At 42.5% G+C, this 16,934-nt stretch overlaps 1 protein-coding gene across 1 annotated transcript in view; it reads right to left on the reverse strand.

Moving 5' to 3' along the window:
• Positions 1-4,045: 4,045 nt before the first annotated feature.
• Positions 4,046-16,934, reverse strand: part of KIZ (kizuna centrosomal protein) — a 174,062-nt gene continuing 161,173 nt past the window's right edge. Inside the window, 2 exon segments of the mRNA XM_037057014.1 lie at positions 4,046-4,194; positions 6,157-6,200. Of these exon segments, the coding sequence (XP_036912909.1) occupies positions 4,088-4,194; positions 6,157-6,200 (151 nt within the window). The 3' untranslated portion in view covers positions 4,046-4,087.

Raw genomic sequence — 16,934 nt, forward strand, 5'->3', positions numbered from 1 at the left:
GGTATATTTGTCAAAACTAAGAAACTAGTACATTAACTGAATTCTAGACTTTATTTGAATTTCACTCTATTTTCCATTAATGTCCCTTTTATTTTTAAAGAAGCCAACCTAGGATCTCACATTTTATTTGGATGTCACACCTCTGTCTCCTCTAGTCTGCAGCAGTTTGTCATTCCCTTTTCATGACCTTGCCAGTTTTGAGGAAAATGGGCCAAGTGTTTAGTCGAATATCCTTCAATTTGAGGGTTTTTTTTCATGATTAGACTGAAGTTACAAGTTTTTGGAAAAAACAACCACAGATGTGAGGTGGCCTTTTTATTGCAGCATATTGAGAGTACCTGACATACATGGCCTTAACCATAACCTGGTGATATTTACCTCAATCACATGGTTAAGGTGCTGTCAGCCAGCTTTCTCCATTGTAATGCTACCACTTGTCCCTGTCTATACTCTGTTCTGTGGCAGAAAGTCACTAAGTCCAGACAACAGTAAAGGGGTATTGGGGAAAGATTTAAGCTCCATTCCCTGGGTCAGACTGTTGAAAGAAACTTAGTTCATCCACTATTTTCCAGATGTGATATAGTAACCCTCAGAGAAATGCTCTAGACACTATGCTTGCTGTCCTGAGACCACTCCCTCCCCCTCCCCCNCCCCCCCCCCCCCCCCCCCCCCCCCCCCCCCCCCCCCCCCCGCCACTGGGCTTCACAGTGGAGTAGGGAGACTGGGAAATTTCCCTGCAAACTAGTTCCCATTTGAGGAATAGCCAGATTGCTTTCCAAAGTTGCTGCACCAGTTTACATTTCTATCAGCAGTGTATGTGTGGATTTTTCCATATCTTCATGAACACGTGTATTTTTTTTATTCTAGACATTCCAGTGGGTATAAAGATACCTAATAGTGGCTCACTGTGGTTTGATTTGCATTTCTCTGATGCCTAATGTCAAGCATCTTTTCATTTGCCTCTTGGCCATTTATGTATCATCTTTGAAGCAATGCCTATTCAGAATCTTACTTTTAAATTATTTTTTGTCACTTTAATTAGTTATGATTTCTCTATATATTCTGGATACAAATCTCTTTGATTTTGCATAAAAATGATCTGCAAATATTTTCTCCCATTCTTTTCATTTTCTTTTAAGATTTTATTTATTTATCTTTAGAGGGGAAGGGAAGGAGAGAGGGAGAAAAATATCAATGTATGGTTGCCTTTCGTGCGTCCCCTGCTGGGAGTTGGCCTGCAGGGAACTGGCCTGCAACCCAGGCATGTGCCCTGACTGGGAATCGAACCGTGATCATCTGATTTGCAGGCCCGCGCTCAATCCACTGAGCTACACCAGCCAGGGCTCTTTTCACTTTCTTGATGGTGTCATTTGCAGTAACTAAGTTTTAATTTTGGTAAAGTCCAACTTACCAAGTTTTTTCTATTGTTATTGCTTTTGGTGTCGTATCTAAGAAACCATCGTCTAATGCAAAGACACAAAGATTTATATCTGTTTTCTTCTAAGAGTTTTTAAAATACATTTTATTATGCCATTACAGTTGTCCGATTTCCCCCCCTTCATTCCCCTCCACCCTGCACACCCCTCCCCAACCATTCTGCACCCTTTAGTTTATGTCCACGTGTCTCAAGTTCTTTAGATTCTGCATTTCCCATACTATTCTTGCCCTCCCATCTATTTTCTACCTACCGTCTATGCTACTTATTCTCTGTACCTTCTCCCTCCTTCTCCTCCTCCCACTCCCCTGTTGCTAACCCTCCATGTGATCTTCACTTCTATGGTTCAGCTCTTGATCTAGCTGTCCTTAGTTTGCTTTTGTTTTAGGTGTGGTTGTTAATAACTGCGAGTTTTCTGTCCGTTCACTGTTCATACTTTTTATCTTCTTTTTCCTAGATAAGTCCCTTTAACATTTCATATAATAAGGGCTTGGTGATGATGAACTTCTTGAACTTGACCTTATCTGAGAAGCACTTTATCTGCCCTTCCATTCTAAATGAAAGCTTTGCTGGATAGAGCAATCTTGGATGTAGGTCTTTGGATTTCATGACTTGGAACATTTCTTTCCAGCCCCTTCTTGCCTGTAAGGTCTCTTTTGAGAAATCAGTCTGATGGGAACTCCTTTCTAAGTGACTGTCTCCTTATCTCTTGCTGCTTCTAGGATTCTCTCCTTCATTTTCATCTTGGCTAATGTAATTATGATGTGCCTTGGTGTGTCCCTTCTTGGGTCCAACTTCTTTGGGACTCTCTGAGCTTCCTGGACTTTCTGGAAGTCTATTTTCTTTGCCAGATTGGGGAAGCTCTCCTTTATTATTTGTTCAAATAAGTTTTCCACTTGTCGTGCTTCCCCTTCCCCTTCTGGTACCCCTATAGTTCAGATGTTGGAACGCTTAAAGATGTCCTGAAGCTTCCTAAGCCTCTCCTATTTTTTTAAAAATATTTTTTAAAAGATTTTATTTATGTATGTTTAGAGGGGAAAGGAAGGAGAGAGAAAGACCAATGTATGGTTGCCTCTCGTGAGTCCCCTGCGGGGAACTGGCCTGCAACCCAGGCATGTGCCCTGACTAGGAATCGAACCGTGATTATGTGGTTCGCAGGCCCGCGCTCAATCCACTGAGCTACACCAGCCAGGGCTATCCTATTTTTTTTTTTTTTTGAATTCTTGTTTCTTCATTCTTTTCTGTTTGGTCTTTTTTTCTTCCTTCTGGTCCACTCCCTTGATTTGAGTTCCAGTTTCCTTTCCATCACTATTGGTTTCCTGTGCATTTCCCTTCATTTCAATTAGTTTAGCCTTCATTTGTTCCTGTAATTTGTGACTAAAATCGACCAGTTCTGTGAGCATCCTGATCACCAGTTTTGAACCGTGCATCTGATAGGTTGGGTATTTCTTGGTCGCTTAGAATTATTGGCTCTGGGGCTTTGAGTTCTTCTTGAGCCATAATGTTTTGGTCTGTTCACACATGAGGGGCAGAGCCCTAGGTGTTCACTGGGGCAGGGCAAGTCAGTTGCTGGGTTGTGATGCCGTATGTGGGGGTGGGGTCAGACAGGGGCAAAATGCGGTCCCCTCTGCTGCTTCCTGCTGCTGGAGCCTGTGCAGTCTGTCTCACTGCTCGCTCCTTCGCCTGGTTTATCTGCGCACGAATGTGACCGCAATCAGGCTGCCCCCTTGTGCCCTCACTGGGTCCACCCATTGCTACCCTACCCCTGGGATCCGCCAACAGCTGCCTGTGTGCCTGGGTTGGTCTGGCGGATCTTTCCTGCCCAACACTGCTCCGCCCCTCTGACTGGTCTGGCTGAACAGTTCGTTGTTGTAGGACTTCCGTATAGTTCAATTTTCTGCATTTTGGTTGTGTTTTTGTTACTAAAACTTTGTTGTCTTTAAACTTGGTTGTGGGAGGAGGCACAGTGTTTCCACCTACGCTTCCATCTTGGCCGGAAGTCTCTTCTAAGAGTTTTATACTCTTACATTTAGGTCCTTGATCCATTTTGAGTTAATTTTTATATACAGTGTGAGACAGGGATCCAACTTCATCCCCTTGCATAAAACTATCCTGTTGTCCCAGCATCATTTATTGAAAAGACCATACTTTCCTCCACTGTTGAAAATTAATTGATCATAAATGTGAGCATTTGTCTTTGCACTGCCAATTACAGATTATCTATAAATAAATATTTCATTGACTTATATATCTGTGCCAGTACCAACTGTCTTAATTACTGAAGTTTTTAACAAGCTTCAAAACTGGGACATGTGAGTACTTCAACTTTATTTTTATTTTTCAGGATTGTTTTGGCAATTCTGGGTCCCTTGAATTTCTACATGAACTTTTTAGGACCAGCTCATCAGTTTCTACAAAGAAAACAAATTGAATTTTGATGGACATTGCATTCATCACTGCTTTTTGATAACACTGAAAAATGAATATACTAGTTCATAATTATGTCATAAAACTTCACTGGAATAGCCATAGGGTCCCAAGTTTTCATATTAAACAATTAGAAAACTTAAAAGGCTATGTTTATTGTGGAAATCACATAGGAAGACAGGGTTTCAATTTGTTTAAAGACTTTATTTCAACAACTGTTATAGCTTATTGGTCATAAAAATCATCAAAATCATCAGTGGATGTGTTATGGTTTCTAGGACGTAGAGCAGCTTCAATTTCTGAGTTACTGTCATCAGACTCACTCCAGAAGGCTGGAAGAGAAAACCAGACAACTATTTAATATCTTTGTACTCTGATTAGCCCATTTCAATCAGCTGGACAAGATAATTGGGGCACTAGTCTGCAAAAGGCATACTAAGGACACCATGAGATGTACCTGACAATGTATACCTGGAATGCATATTAGTACTGCACAGATTTACATATTTCACAAGGTGTACTATATATTGTTATGGAAAACAGTTTCATAATACTTTTCCCCTCTGTTATGTCCAACTTTTTACCGTAGGCTTGGGATTAAATTCAGGATTAACACGGAATCAGAGTTATCTGGGTGTTTTATCAGGTATGATATCACTTCATTCAGCTGCCTCTCTACCTTGATCTCCCTCGGTTCTTCACAGAGCAGAGAGGAAAAGGGAAGACATGGTGGAGGAATAGTAGTGAGGTTTACACTGACACAAAAGTGCATGTGGTTTATTTGGGAGGTAATCCTGAGAATGATGGATGTTGGGGGGACTGGGAAAGTGACACAGGGAAGAGAGGAAGCCACAGAGGGTGCTGATGAACAGGTCTTGCAGTGGGGATACCTGGGGCTCATCCTGCAGGAGGCCCTCTGAGAGACTGCAAAACTCTCTTCAAATTATCCCAAAGAAGAATATGGAAGTGAATTTATTTCCATCTCTCATTGGATGAGGGATGTTCTCAACCAGGGTAACAACTCCCTGGCATTTTGGGCTGCCCTGGAAAGGAGCTTTCTCACAGGAGCTTTATCTACTCCTGTGGCCTGGTAAAACCCTCAGGTGGACATAGCTGTCTGATGCAGAAGGTTAAGGGCGTGTCAATGAACTATGCTGAGGTGACCTCTAAATCGATCAGATGGGATGTGGTGAGGCCTATAGTCTGCTACAGTGAATCTCTACGACTACCAATATCTACGTGGCACAACTCAACAGCTCTCTGATGACTTCCTACATATGATCCCATTTAATCCTTCCACCAACTTAGTAAGGTAAGTATTAATGTCTCTGTTCTACTGATCAAATCGAGGCTGCAAGAGGTTAAGTAACTGGCCATAATTGATGTTAGCTGGTGGTCAAGCCAGGAGTCCCACCCAGATTGTCTGACTCAACTCCATGTTCTCAATTACAACTCACTGGAAATGGGTTTAAGGAGACAGGAGTAGAGAGAGTTCAAGCTCAGCAGGGAATATGCCACAGTGTTAGCATGAAAGGAAGGTTATATTCTCCTTATAAGCTGGGTGTTGAAGGATGAATAGGAGCTCACTAGGCTGAGGAAAAGAAAAAGGAACATTACAGAGAAGGAATAACCTGAGCAAAGGCATGGAGGTACAAGTGGTGTATCTTGAAAAAGCTGGTTGTGACTAGACTCAAAGAGGACAAGATTTTGGGAAGACCTGGGCTGGGGCCAGGCCACAAAGGGAGAACTGCGTAGACTTTATCCTGTAGGTAGTGGGAAGGCATTGGCAACTCTTAACCAAGGAAGGTAAGAAGGTTAAATGAGGCTTTAGATGCTGGTAGGCAGGTGGAGGACAGTGAAGATTTGGGGAGGGGTTGGATTTGAAGAAAACAGTTGAGTCTTCTGAAAGAACCCTGTTGTGTCTTCAGCAGTGGGCGTTTGTGGGGTATCAGCAGTGAGGATGGGGACAGAGGCAAGAGACATTTCAAAGGTAGAATATAATGGTGTTGGTAATCAATTATATGTGGAGCTCAGGATCCCCTGCATATTCATACTTGCAAATTAAAATGCTATGTGACTGGCCTATGCCACCTCTGTGTTCTCAGGTCACAGCCCTGTCACTTAAGTTCTCTAATCCTCTCAGAGACAATATCTCCCCAGAAAGAGCGGCAGGGCTGCCTTTCTGATCATAGGCATGCTTCACATCCCTTACATACAAAAACAAATGCATTTCACAAAAAAATTCCTTTGGTCAAAACACAAAATGAAAATCTGATATCACTTATTTCTCTTACCTTTATATTTTAAGTTGGTAGTTAGTTTCTTTTTTTTTTCATGCCTGTAATATAAAGAAATAATCTAAGTTCTAAAAAAAGATAACCCGACTAGTATTTTTACAATTAGCATCTTAGAAAGAAACATGTTATTCACTGAAAGGCCAGAAAATTTACATTTTCTCCCCAATGTTTAGCAGCAAAAAAAGAGATGATGGTAGAGCAAAAGAATTTGTCTCACATCACTTCCCTGAACCAAACTCAAAATAAAAACAAAGAGGAGATCATCCACTTGAAATAAACAACTGAAGACTACCTGAAGAGGAGACACTTAACTAAAGATGGGTGGAAAATACCTGAGACAGATAGAAAGGGTAGAGATATGAAAGGGGCCAGCACTGCTTTCAGAGCAGCAGGCCAAGTATACAGCAAGCTGTGGGAGCTTCTCCCTGAGAGGAGCTAGGACAGACCTCCATACCACAACAGCCATTTGTCTTGAGAAGAGCAAGCCCTTCCCAGGAGAAAAACAATTACCCTATACTGTGGGCAACAGCTCACCCCACCCCCTGGAGCCCTCCTAGCCCAATCCTCTGAAATTCTGCTCACCCAACCCTGCATCCTTTAAAAAAAATTATTTTTCTTTTAATTTTTTTTCTTGCTATCCCCCAACCTGCCTCTTATTCCCTCCTGAGGAGACAGCAACATAGACTCACTCAAGAATACTAGAGACTGGCTTTAGAGCATGGCCATTCCATGCACTTTCCCAGGAACCAATGCAGATGGATACTTCCCCATCATGAGAGAGCCTAGGAATGCCCTCCTGTTTTCTGGCAGACCCGAAGTCTGGGTCCTGTATATCTTACTGGAGCTTTCTTTGATTTGATGAGTTCAGGAAAATAATCCTAGATAGAGTCAGACAGGTGACATGTGGCATGGAGATGAGGGAACACACCACCTTCATTGAAGTCTGAATGGCACCTCCCATGGGAGATCCAGAGGTACCATCCTCCCAATTCTACCAGAAGCCCTCTCAGAAACAGATGGGTCAGTGGCTAGACTGAGGCTAATAGCAGGACTATAGGCAGAGGCAGGGGGAAGAGGTTCTGTGGTGCCTTCAGTCATTAATTGAGCCCCCCCTTTGCTGATAAAAAGCCAGCCCCACTGAGGAGTGAGGCCCATCCTAGAGGCAGCCAAGCCTGAAGTAGACAGCTACAAACCATGGATCACTTGTAGCTTTGAACAGGCTGCCTAGAACTAGATGTGGACAGCATCTGACATTGGCTTACACCAGCAACAGACAACAACAGAGTTGTATCCAGAGGGGAAACCCAGCAGGCAACCCCTAAACTCCACTGAGATGAATTCTACTTCATTCTTATTCCTTATTTTCATTTATTCTTTCACACAGCTTTTCATCACTTTATCTTTTTCAATTTTTTTCATTTTTCACATTTTTTCTTTCAAATCTCGTATTTTATCTCCCTTTTTCTTACTCCATTTTGCCTTCTTCCTTCATTCTCTTTTTATTTTTTCCTTTTCTTTGATCTTTTAGGTAATTCTGTGCTCCGATTCCTTACTGTTTTTTTTCTCTCTATCCCCTCACAATCATATTTCTTTCCTATCATCATTTTATGTTCTTTTATTCTTATAATATTCTTACTCTCTTCCCATCATTATTATTCTTTGTACTTTTGTAGTTGATTGTGCAATTGTTGTTGGGGATCATTTTTGATTGTGTGGGCTTTGTTTTCTGTGTTGTTTTGCCATGTTCTGTCAGTACCTGTACAACAGTATAAAAGACATGGTGGGGTATGAGCCTCTCAGTCAGTCAGCAGGAGAGGAGAACCCCACCAATAAAGGGGCCAACAGCAATCTCAAATACAACAGAGAGCCACATAAACCACATAAGGGACATTCCTAGAGCATACAGATCAGTAGATCAAGACTACACCACACCACTGAGTCCCACAGTGATGCCTACCACATAAGGCCACCCCATAAAGACAAGTCAAAGAAATCCATATAATTAATACATAGAAACAAAAGAGCAAAATGGGGAGACAAAGAAACACTCCACCAAAAAGGAGAGGTGGATCCCCAGGAAAAAGCTAAATGAAATTGAGCCAGACAGTTTATCGACATAGAGATCAAAGTAATGGTTATAAGAATACTCAAGGAACTTAGTGTGAGCTACATCAACATGATGAAGGACATAGAAACCACAAATAAGAACAACTTGGAAATGAAGAACATACTAGAAGGAATTCAAAGCAGACCAGATGAAGAAGAGGATCAAATCAGTGATTTGAAAGACAAGGCAGAAAAAAAACACCCAAGCAAAGCATCAAAAAGAAAAAACTTCAAAATAACAAGAATGGTTTTAGGGAACTTTGAAACAAAATGAAACATAACACTATCACATCACAGGGGTACCAGAGAAGAAAGTGAGCAAGGGTTAGAAAACCTGTTTGAAGAAATAATGACAGAAAACTTCCCTAACCAGGTGTAGGAAAAAGTCACACAATTTTAGGAAGCACAGAGTGTTCCAATTAGGAGAAACCCAAAGAGACCCACACCAATGAACACAATTAAAATGGCAAAGTTAAGGACAAATAAAGAATTTTTAAAAGTATTTTATTTATTTATGTTTAGAGAGAGGAGAAGGGAGGGGAAAGAGAGGAAGAGAAACATCAATGTGAGAAAGAAACATCAACTATTTCTTCTCACATGCCCCCAATTAGGGACTTGGCCCACAACCCAGGCACGTATCCTGACTTGGAATCAAACTGGTGACCTTCTGATTTGCAGGCTGGCATTCAATCCACTAAGCCACATCAGCCAGAGCTAAAGAGAGAATTTTAAAGGCAGTAGGAGAGAAACAGTTATCTACAATGGAGCTCCAATAAGACTGTCAGCTGATTTCTCAACAGAGACACTTCAGGCCAGGAATGACTGGCATGAAGAATTCAAAGTAATGAAAAGCAAGTGTCTACAAGCACAATTACTTTATCCATCAAGGCTATCATTTAAAGTTGAAGGCCAAATTAAAAGCATGCTATTAAATAATGAATGGATCATTGATGAGATCAAGGAAGAAATCAAAAAGTACTTGGAAACCAATGAAAATGAATACACATCAACCCAAAACCTGTGGGACACAGCAACAACAGTCCTGAAAGGGAAGTTCATAGCATTACAGGCATACCTCAAGAAGACAGTGAATTCTAGTCAAGATAGAGGTGTAGGTAAGCATGCTTTGCCTCCTCAAACAACTAAAGCAAAAATTACAACTAGACTACAAAACACTTACCACCCAGAACTGTCAGAAAATTGAGATGTCTTCAAATCCGACAACCAAGGATTTAAAGAAGCCACATTCATTCAGGCAGGTAGGAGGTATGCAGACCGAGGGGCGTGGAGGGGCGTGGAGAGATGGAAAGGTATGGAGTGGTAGACAGGCATGGAGAAGTGCAGAGGCACAGAGAAGTGTGGAGACAATGAGTAGTGCTGAGAGATGTGGAGACGTAGAAAGGGCAGTAACATCCACGTGTAGTTGACAAAAATTAGGAGGGATACCTCAGAGCAAGGGATCCCAGCCCAAGACCAGGCCACCAAGCCCAGAGTTCCAGCACCAGGAAGGTAAGTCCCCATTACTTCTGGCTGTAAAAACCGGGGGAGGAGGAGTTGTGGTAGCAAAAGAAACAGTGGGATTCTTGAGAGACTCCTCTTAAAGGGCCTGCAACAGACTAAGGACTCATGCAGACTCACTCTATCTAGGACTCAATACCAGGGCAAAGCCATAAGGGCCTCAGTAGCATAGGGGGAGAAATTTAAGTGACTGGCAACAGGACGAGTGTCAGAAGACAGCTTCCTCCCAGGCAAAACTCCAGAGGCCAGGCAGTAGTACTGTCCCCTCTCCAAATATTCCCCCACACAGAATCAAGGAGCACTGACATGGGTTGCCCTGTCCTGGCAACTGACTCCCTAAGGCTCTGCCCCATATAACTTACAGTTATGCTTTTCTACAATAGGCCTCACTACTAAGACAGGGAGTCAAAGCAGATCTACTTAGCACACAGAAACAAAAAGAGAGAGGCTGCCAAAATTGAGGAGACAGAGAAATATTGCCCAAATGAAATAGTAGAACAAAACTCCAGAAAAAGAACTAAAAAAAATGGAGATAAGCAACCTATTAGGTGCAGAGTTCAAAACACTGGTTATCAGGATGCTCAGGAACTCACTGGGTAATTCAACAGCATATAAAACACCCAGGCAGATATCATGATTACATTAAGTGAAATAAAGAAAAATCCATAGGGAGCCAGCAATGGAGAAGATGAAGCTGAGAATCAAATCAACTATTTGGAACATAAGGAAGAGAAAAGCATTCAATCAGAACAGCAAGAGAAAAAAGAATTAAAAGAAATAATAAAACAAGGATAGGCTAAGGATCCTCCAGGACATCTTTAAATGTACCAACATCTGAATCATAGGGGTGCCAAGAGGAGAAGAAGAAGAGCAAGAAATTGAAAATTTATTTGAAAAAATAATGAAAGAGGCCCTGGCTGGTATAGCTCAGTGGATGGAGCATGGGCCTGTGAAGCAAAGGGTCGCCGGTTCAATTCCCAGTCAGGGCACTGACGGGGTTGCAGGCCAGGTCCCCAGTAGGGGACACATGAGAGGTAACCACACATTGATGTTTGTTTGTTTGTTTGTTTATTTATTTATTTATTTTTATTTTTATTTTTAAAAATATATTTTATTGATTATACCATTACAGTTGTTCTGTTCCCCCCCTTCATTCCCCTCCACCCGCACACTCCCTCCCCCACTATTCCCCCCTGCCTTAGTTTATAACCACGTGTCTCAAGTTCTTTAGATTCTGAATTTCCCCCACTATTCTCCCCCTCCCCCCTATCTATTTTCTACCTACCATCTATGCTATTTTCTGTGCCTTCTCCCCCCTTCTCCTCCTCCCACCCCCCTATTTCTAACATTCCATGTGTTCTTCATTTCTATGGTTCCACTCCTGATCTAGCTATCCTCTTGGTTTGCTTTTGTTTTAGGTGTGGTTGTTAATAACTGTGTGTTTGCTGTCCTTTCACTGTTCATATTTTTCATCTTCTTTTTCTTATATAAGTCCCTTTAGCATTTCATATAATAAGGGCTTGGTGATGATGAACTCCTTGAACTTGACCTTATCTGAGAAGCACTTTATCTGTCCTTCCATTCTAAATGAAAGTTTTGCTGGATAAAGCAATCTTGGCTGTAGGTCTTTGGATTTCATGACTTGGAATACTTCTTTCCAGCCCCTTCTTGCCTGTAAGGTCTCTTTTGAGAAATCCGCTGACAGTCTGATGGGTACTCCTTTGTAGGTGACTGTCCCCTTATCCCTTGCTGCTTCTAGGATTCTCTCCTTCATTTTGGTCTTGGCTAATGTAATTATGATGTGCCTTGGTGTGTTCCTTCTTGGGTCCAACTTCTTTGGCACTCTCTGAGCTTCCTGGATTTCCTGGAAGTCTATTTCCTTTGCCAGACTGGGGAAGTTCTCCTTTATTATTTGTTCAAATACGTTTTCCACTCGTGGCTGTTTCTTTCCCCCTTCTGGTACCCCTATAATCCGGATGTTGGAACGTTTAAAGATGTCCTGGAGGTTCCTAAGCCTCTCCTCATTTTTTTGAATTCTCATTTCTTCATTCCTTTCTGGTGGGATGTTTTGTTCTTCCTTCTGGTCCATTCCATTGATTTGAGTCCCAGTTTCCTTTCCATCACTATTGGTTTCCTGTGCATCTCCCTTCATTTCAATTAGTTTAGCCTTCATATGTTCCTCTAATTTGTGACTATAATCAACCAGTTCTGTGAGCATCCTGATAAATAGTGTCTTAAATTGGGCTCCTGAGAGGCTGGCAATCTGTTGGTCGCTTAGAGTTACTGGCTCTGGGACTTTGAGTTCTTCTTGCGCCATCTTTTGGGCTGTTCTCGCCTGTTCTGTAGCAGGATCAGAGCCCTAGAGTGTTCACTAGAGCAGGGCAACTAAGTCGCTGGGTTGTGACGTTGTATGTGGGGGCGGGGTCAAAGAGGGACAATGGCTTCCCTCTGCTGCCTGCTCCCGCGACCCCCACCGGCACCGCAGCCACCACTGTCACCAGGCCCACGCGTTTCGTTCCATTGCACGTGAGTGTGCCACCGCTGTCAGCCCACCACCACTGGGTTCACCTCGCCCCCTGGGGCCTGGGTGGTCTGTCTCACTGTGTGTGAATGTGCGACCACGGTCAGTCTGCCCCACACCCTGACTGGTTCCGGGCTGCCTGCGCACCTAGGTCAGGGGATCTGTCCTGCCTGACCCAGCTCCGCTGCTGGCTCCGCCTCTCTTACCATCCCCGTTGAACGGTTTGTAGTTGTCGGACTTCCGTATAATTCCGTTTTCTGGTCTTTGGGTGTGTCCTAGTTCTCCAAAACTTTTGTTGTATTCAAACTTGGTTGTGGGAGAAGGCACAGTGTTTCCACCTATGCCTCCATCTTGGCGGAAGTCCTGATGTTTCTCTCCCACTCTTTCTCCTTCCCTTCCCCTTTCTCTAAAAATAAATAAATAAAAAAATATTTAAAAAAAATAATGAAAGAAAACTTCCCTAATTTGGTGAAGGAACCAGACATATAAGTCCAGGAAGCACAGAGAGCCCCAAACAAGATGGACCCAAAGAGGACCACACCAAGATACATCATAATTAAAATGTCAAAGGTCAAAGATAAAGAGAGAATCTTAAAAACAGCCAGAGAAAAGCAGAGAGTTACCTATGAAGCATTCCCATAAGACTGTCTAATGATTTTTGAAAAGAAACTTTGCAGGCTGGAAGGGACTGACAAGAAGTATTTAAAGTGATGAAAAGCAAGCGAAGCTATCATTTAGAGTTGAAGGGCAGATAAAGTGCTTCCCAGACAAGGTAAAACTAAAGGAGTTCATCATCACCAAGCCATTATTATATGAAATGCTAACAAGGTTTAAATAAAAAAGATCAAAACTATGAATATTAAAATGGCAAAAATTCACAACTATCAATAATTGAGTCTAAATAACAAACTAAGCAAATAAGCAGAACAGGAACAGACTCACAGAAATGGAGATCACATGGAGGGTTATCAGTAGGGAGGGAGAGAGAAGAGAATGGGAGAAAAGGTAGAGGGAATAAGGTGCATAATGGTAGGTAGAAAATAGACGGGGATATTAATAACAGTGTAGGAAATGGAGTAGCTAAAGAACATACATGCATGACCCATAGACATGAACTGTGAATAGTGGATTTCTGGAGGGAATGGGGTTGCTGGGTGGAGAGAGGCAAAGGGTGAAAAATTGGGACAACTGTAACAGCATAATCAATAAAGATATTTTTAAAAGAAGATAGAAAAATCTCAAATGAACAATCTAACTCTGTACCTAAAAGAACTAGAAAAAAGAAACAATATCAAACAAAGCCCAAAGTACGTAGAAGGAAAGAAATAATCAAATGAGAGTGGAAATAATCAAGATGAGAATGGCAATAAATGAGAGTAAGGAAACAGACTAAGAAACAATTCAGAAGGTCAATGAATCTAGGAGCTGGTTCTTTGAAAAGATAAACAAATTGATAAGCCTTTAATAAGACTCATGAAGAAAAAAAGAAAGAGGACACACATTAAAAAAAATCAGAAATGAAAGAGGGAAAACAACGGATACCACAGAAATACAGAGGGTTGTAAAACAAAAGTACTATGTACGACTATATGACATGAAATTGAACACTCTGGATAAAATGGATTAATTTCTAGAATTATAAAATCTCCCAAAACTGAATCAAGAAGAAGCAGAAAGCCTAAATAGACCAGTAACTAATGAAAGTGAAGCAGTAGTCAAAATCTCCCAGTAAACAAATATCTTGGACCAGATGGCTTCACAGGCAAATTTTACCAAACATTCAAAGAACCATTCCTTTCCTATCCAAAAAAGTCAAGAAGAGGGAAGATTGCCAAACTCTTTTTATAAGGTCAGTGTTATCCTAATTCCAAAACCAGGTAAAGGCCTAACAGAGAAATAAAACCATAGCCCAATATCCCTGATAAACATTGATGCTAAAATCCTCAATAAAATATTAGCAAACCTGATCCAGGAATACATTGAAAAGATCGTACACTATGATCAATTGGGATTTATCCCATGGATGTAAGGTTGGTAGAATGTTTGCAAATCAGTAAATGTGATACATCACATAAACAAAATGAATGATAAAAATAATATGATTAGGGGGTTCAAAGATGGCTGCAGAGCAGCTGGAAGCTCTGTCCACTTGCTCCCAACCCTGGACCAGTCTTGCAGCTTAACCACAGAGCAATCAACTCAAAAATCCAACAGAGCATGGGAGTGTGTGTGAGTGACTGTGTGTGGGGAGTAGTGTTTGAGGTGTGTGTGCAAGTGTTCAAGTGCTTGTCCACTTACAAGAGCAATCGGGTGTGCAGCCCAGGCTCCTCTTGCAGAGTCACTGCTACAGCTGCTGCAGCTGCCTCAGCCTAGCATTTCTAGCTGCGCAGACTTGGAGCAGGAAACATTTTGCACAATTTGCAATACCCTCCTTGGGAAGAGCTGCCAGAGCAGCGGTGCCTGGCAACTGGACTTCTTTCTGTGATCTTCACACCTATTGGGTCACACCACAAACTCCACTGCCATCTGGAGCTAGGGTCCTGTGGACTACAGTACTTGCCATGGAAGAGGCTATAGTTTCCTTGCCCTGGGCACTGCTGGAACCACAAATGGGACATAGTCTGACTGAGGATGCTGCAGATAGGTTGGGAACAGGGAACAGAGAAAGTCGGCGAGGGTGGTGCTGGTGGCAGAGACCATGGTGGGAGTGCTGCAGGGGGAGTACCGTGGCCAGAATCCAAGGCTGAGTCTCCCTGGAGAGAGCAGCATGAGCACCCCACCACCATCCACTCTTCTAGTTTTGCTATTTTTTTCCTTTCCTCCCCAACCCCATTAGGATGATATGAGATTTAAAGGAGGACAATGCACACAGGATATATTCTACTGATTTGGGAGAGAGTGGGAGAGGTGTTGGTGTGAGAAAGAAGAGTTGATAGATGGCCTCCTGTATGTGCCCAAACTAGGGATCCAAGCCACACCTAGAAGCCCTCTTAAGGCAAAGGCAGACATGGCAGAAGGTGAGGCCCTTAGTCAGCCAAATGGAGGAAAGTTCCCATCAACAGATGAGCCAATGAAAATTTAGGCCCCAAATAAAACAGAAGAGTCCACATAATCCACACAAAAGACATTCCTAGAGTAGCCAGATCAGGAGATCAAGGAGTCTGACTGTGGGGGCTCTCTGCTCTGGGGAGAGATGAAAACCACTGGAGACAAATCCACCATCTCTCTTTTTTTTTTCCATAAAGGAGCAAAACACAGGTTGTATGTTTGCAGCTACCCACCTTGGGCCCTAGTGAATGGAGGGTGGCACAGACTGGAGTTGCTCGAGGAGAGTCTGGAGTAAGAAGCACAGGGAGTCTTGAGGGAGCAGCTGTGGGATTTAGGGGGCCTGGATATACCTGGGCTACACAGCCCAGCCATCTTTCTTGACCCCTCCCAGGGGAAAAATTATTATCTTACCTTGTGGGACATTGCTCCCCCTTCCCTCTGGAAATACCGTTGCCACAACCTCTGAAATCTCATTTGCTCCACTTGGCAAATTTTTTTTTGTTTGTTTGTTTTTTCAGTTTTACTCTGTCTTGGTAGTCTGTTTTGTTTGTTTTTTCTTTTCTCCCATCCTGCATCTTAACCTTGCAAAGGAGACAGCAATATAAACAGACTCAGGGGTCATCAGAGACTGGAACTAGGGTGCAGCCAATCCTGGAAAACACTATCCTGGAAAACAGATTGGTGCATTTCCCTTATGGGAAAGCCATAGAATGACCCTCCTGGCATCAGGCAGACCCAAAATCTGGACTCTGGAAGCTAAGGACCGGCCCCCTACTCCACCACCCCCATGGAGTATAGGGAAGTAATTCAGGATAGACTCAGACTACTGCCTTGGGGGAAGGGGATCAAACCCACGTCTTCCCTGAAGTCTGAAAGGCACCTGCCACAGGAAATCCAGGAATCACAGGCCCTTGTTTCCAGCCGAAGCTCTCTCAGAAATACATCTTCAACTAGTAAGATTGACAGAGGCCAGCAGGCAGGCAGAGGAACTTCCTGTGGCGACCTGGCACACTTGCTGATACAACCCTGGATCCAGTGCTAATAAAAGCCAGCTTTCAGAGCACCTTGGTCCACTCTAGGAGCAGTCAAGCCTGGAGGAATCAGCCACAAACTGGATCACCAGTGGTTTTGAAAAGATGGCCAAGGGCCAAATGTAGACACCACCTGACACTGGCTTACACTAGACTCAGACATCAGAGCATATCCAACAAAAGAAACCAAAGGCCAGATTCAAACTATGCTGAGACAAATATACTTGGCTATTTTCTGATCTTAGCTATTTTTTATTTTTCATAGCCTTTATCTTTAAATCTTTAAAAACATTTGGTGCTCTAATTTTTCTTTTATATCTCCTATTCTACTCTTATCTTTGATTACTCCACTGTTTCCTTCTTTTCTCCTTTTGTTAATTTTTTCTGTGTTCCTTTCCCCATTTTACTCTTTCAATTCAATAGGAGTAGTAGTTCTCTTCCCCTTTCTCCGCTCATAATCACTTTTCTTTTCTCTGGTCTCCTCATATTCTCTTGCCATTTCCCATTTCTCTACTATTTCATTTCTCTTTCCTCTTTTAATATTATTTGCT

The sequence above is a fragment of the Sturnira hondurensis genome, unplaced genomic scaffold (assembly GCF_014824575.4).
Source record: "Sturnira hondurensis isolate 20B ecotype Veracruz unplaced genomic scaffold, ASM1482457v3 Scaffold0009244, whole genome shotgun sequence".
Taxonomy (NCBI): domain Eukaryota; kingdom Metazoa; phylum Chordata; class Mammalia; order Chiroptera; family Phyllostomidae; genus Sturnira; species Sturnira hondurensis.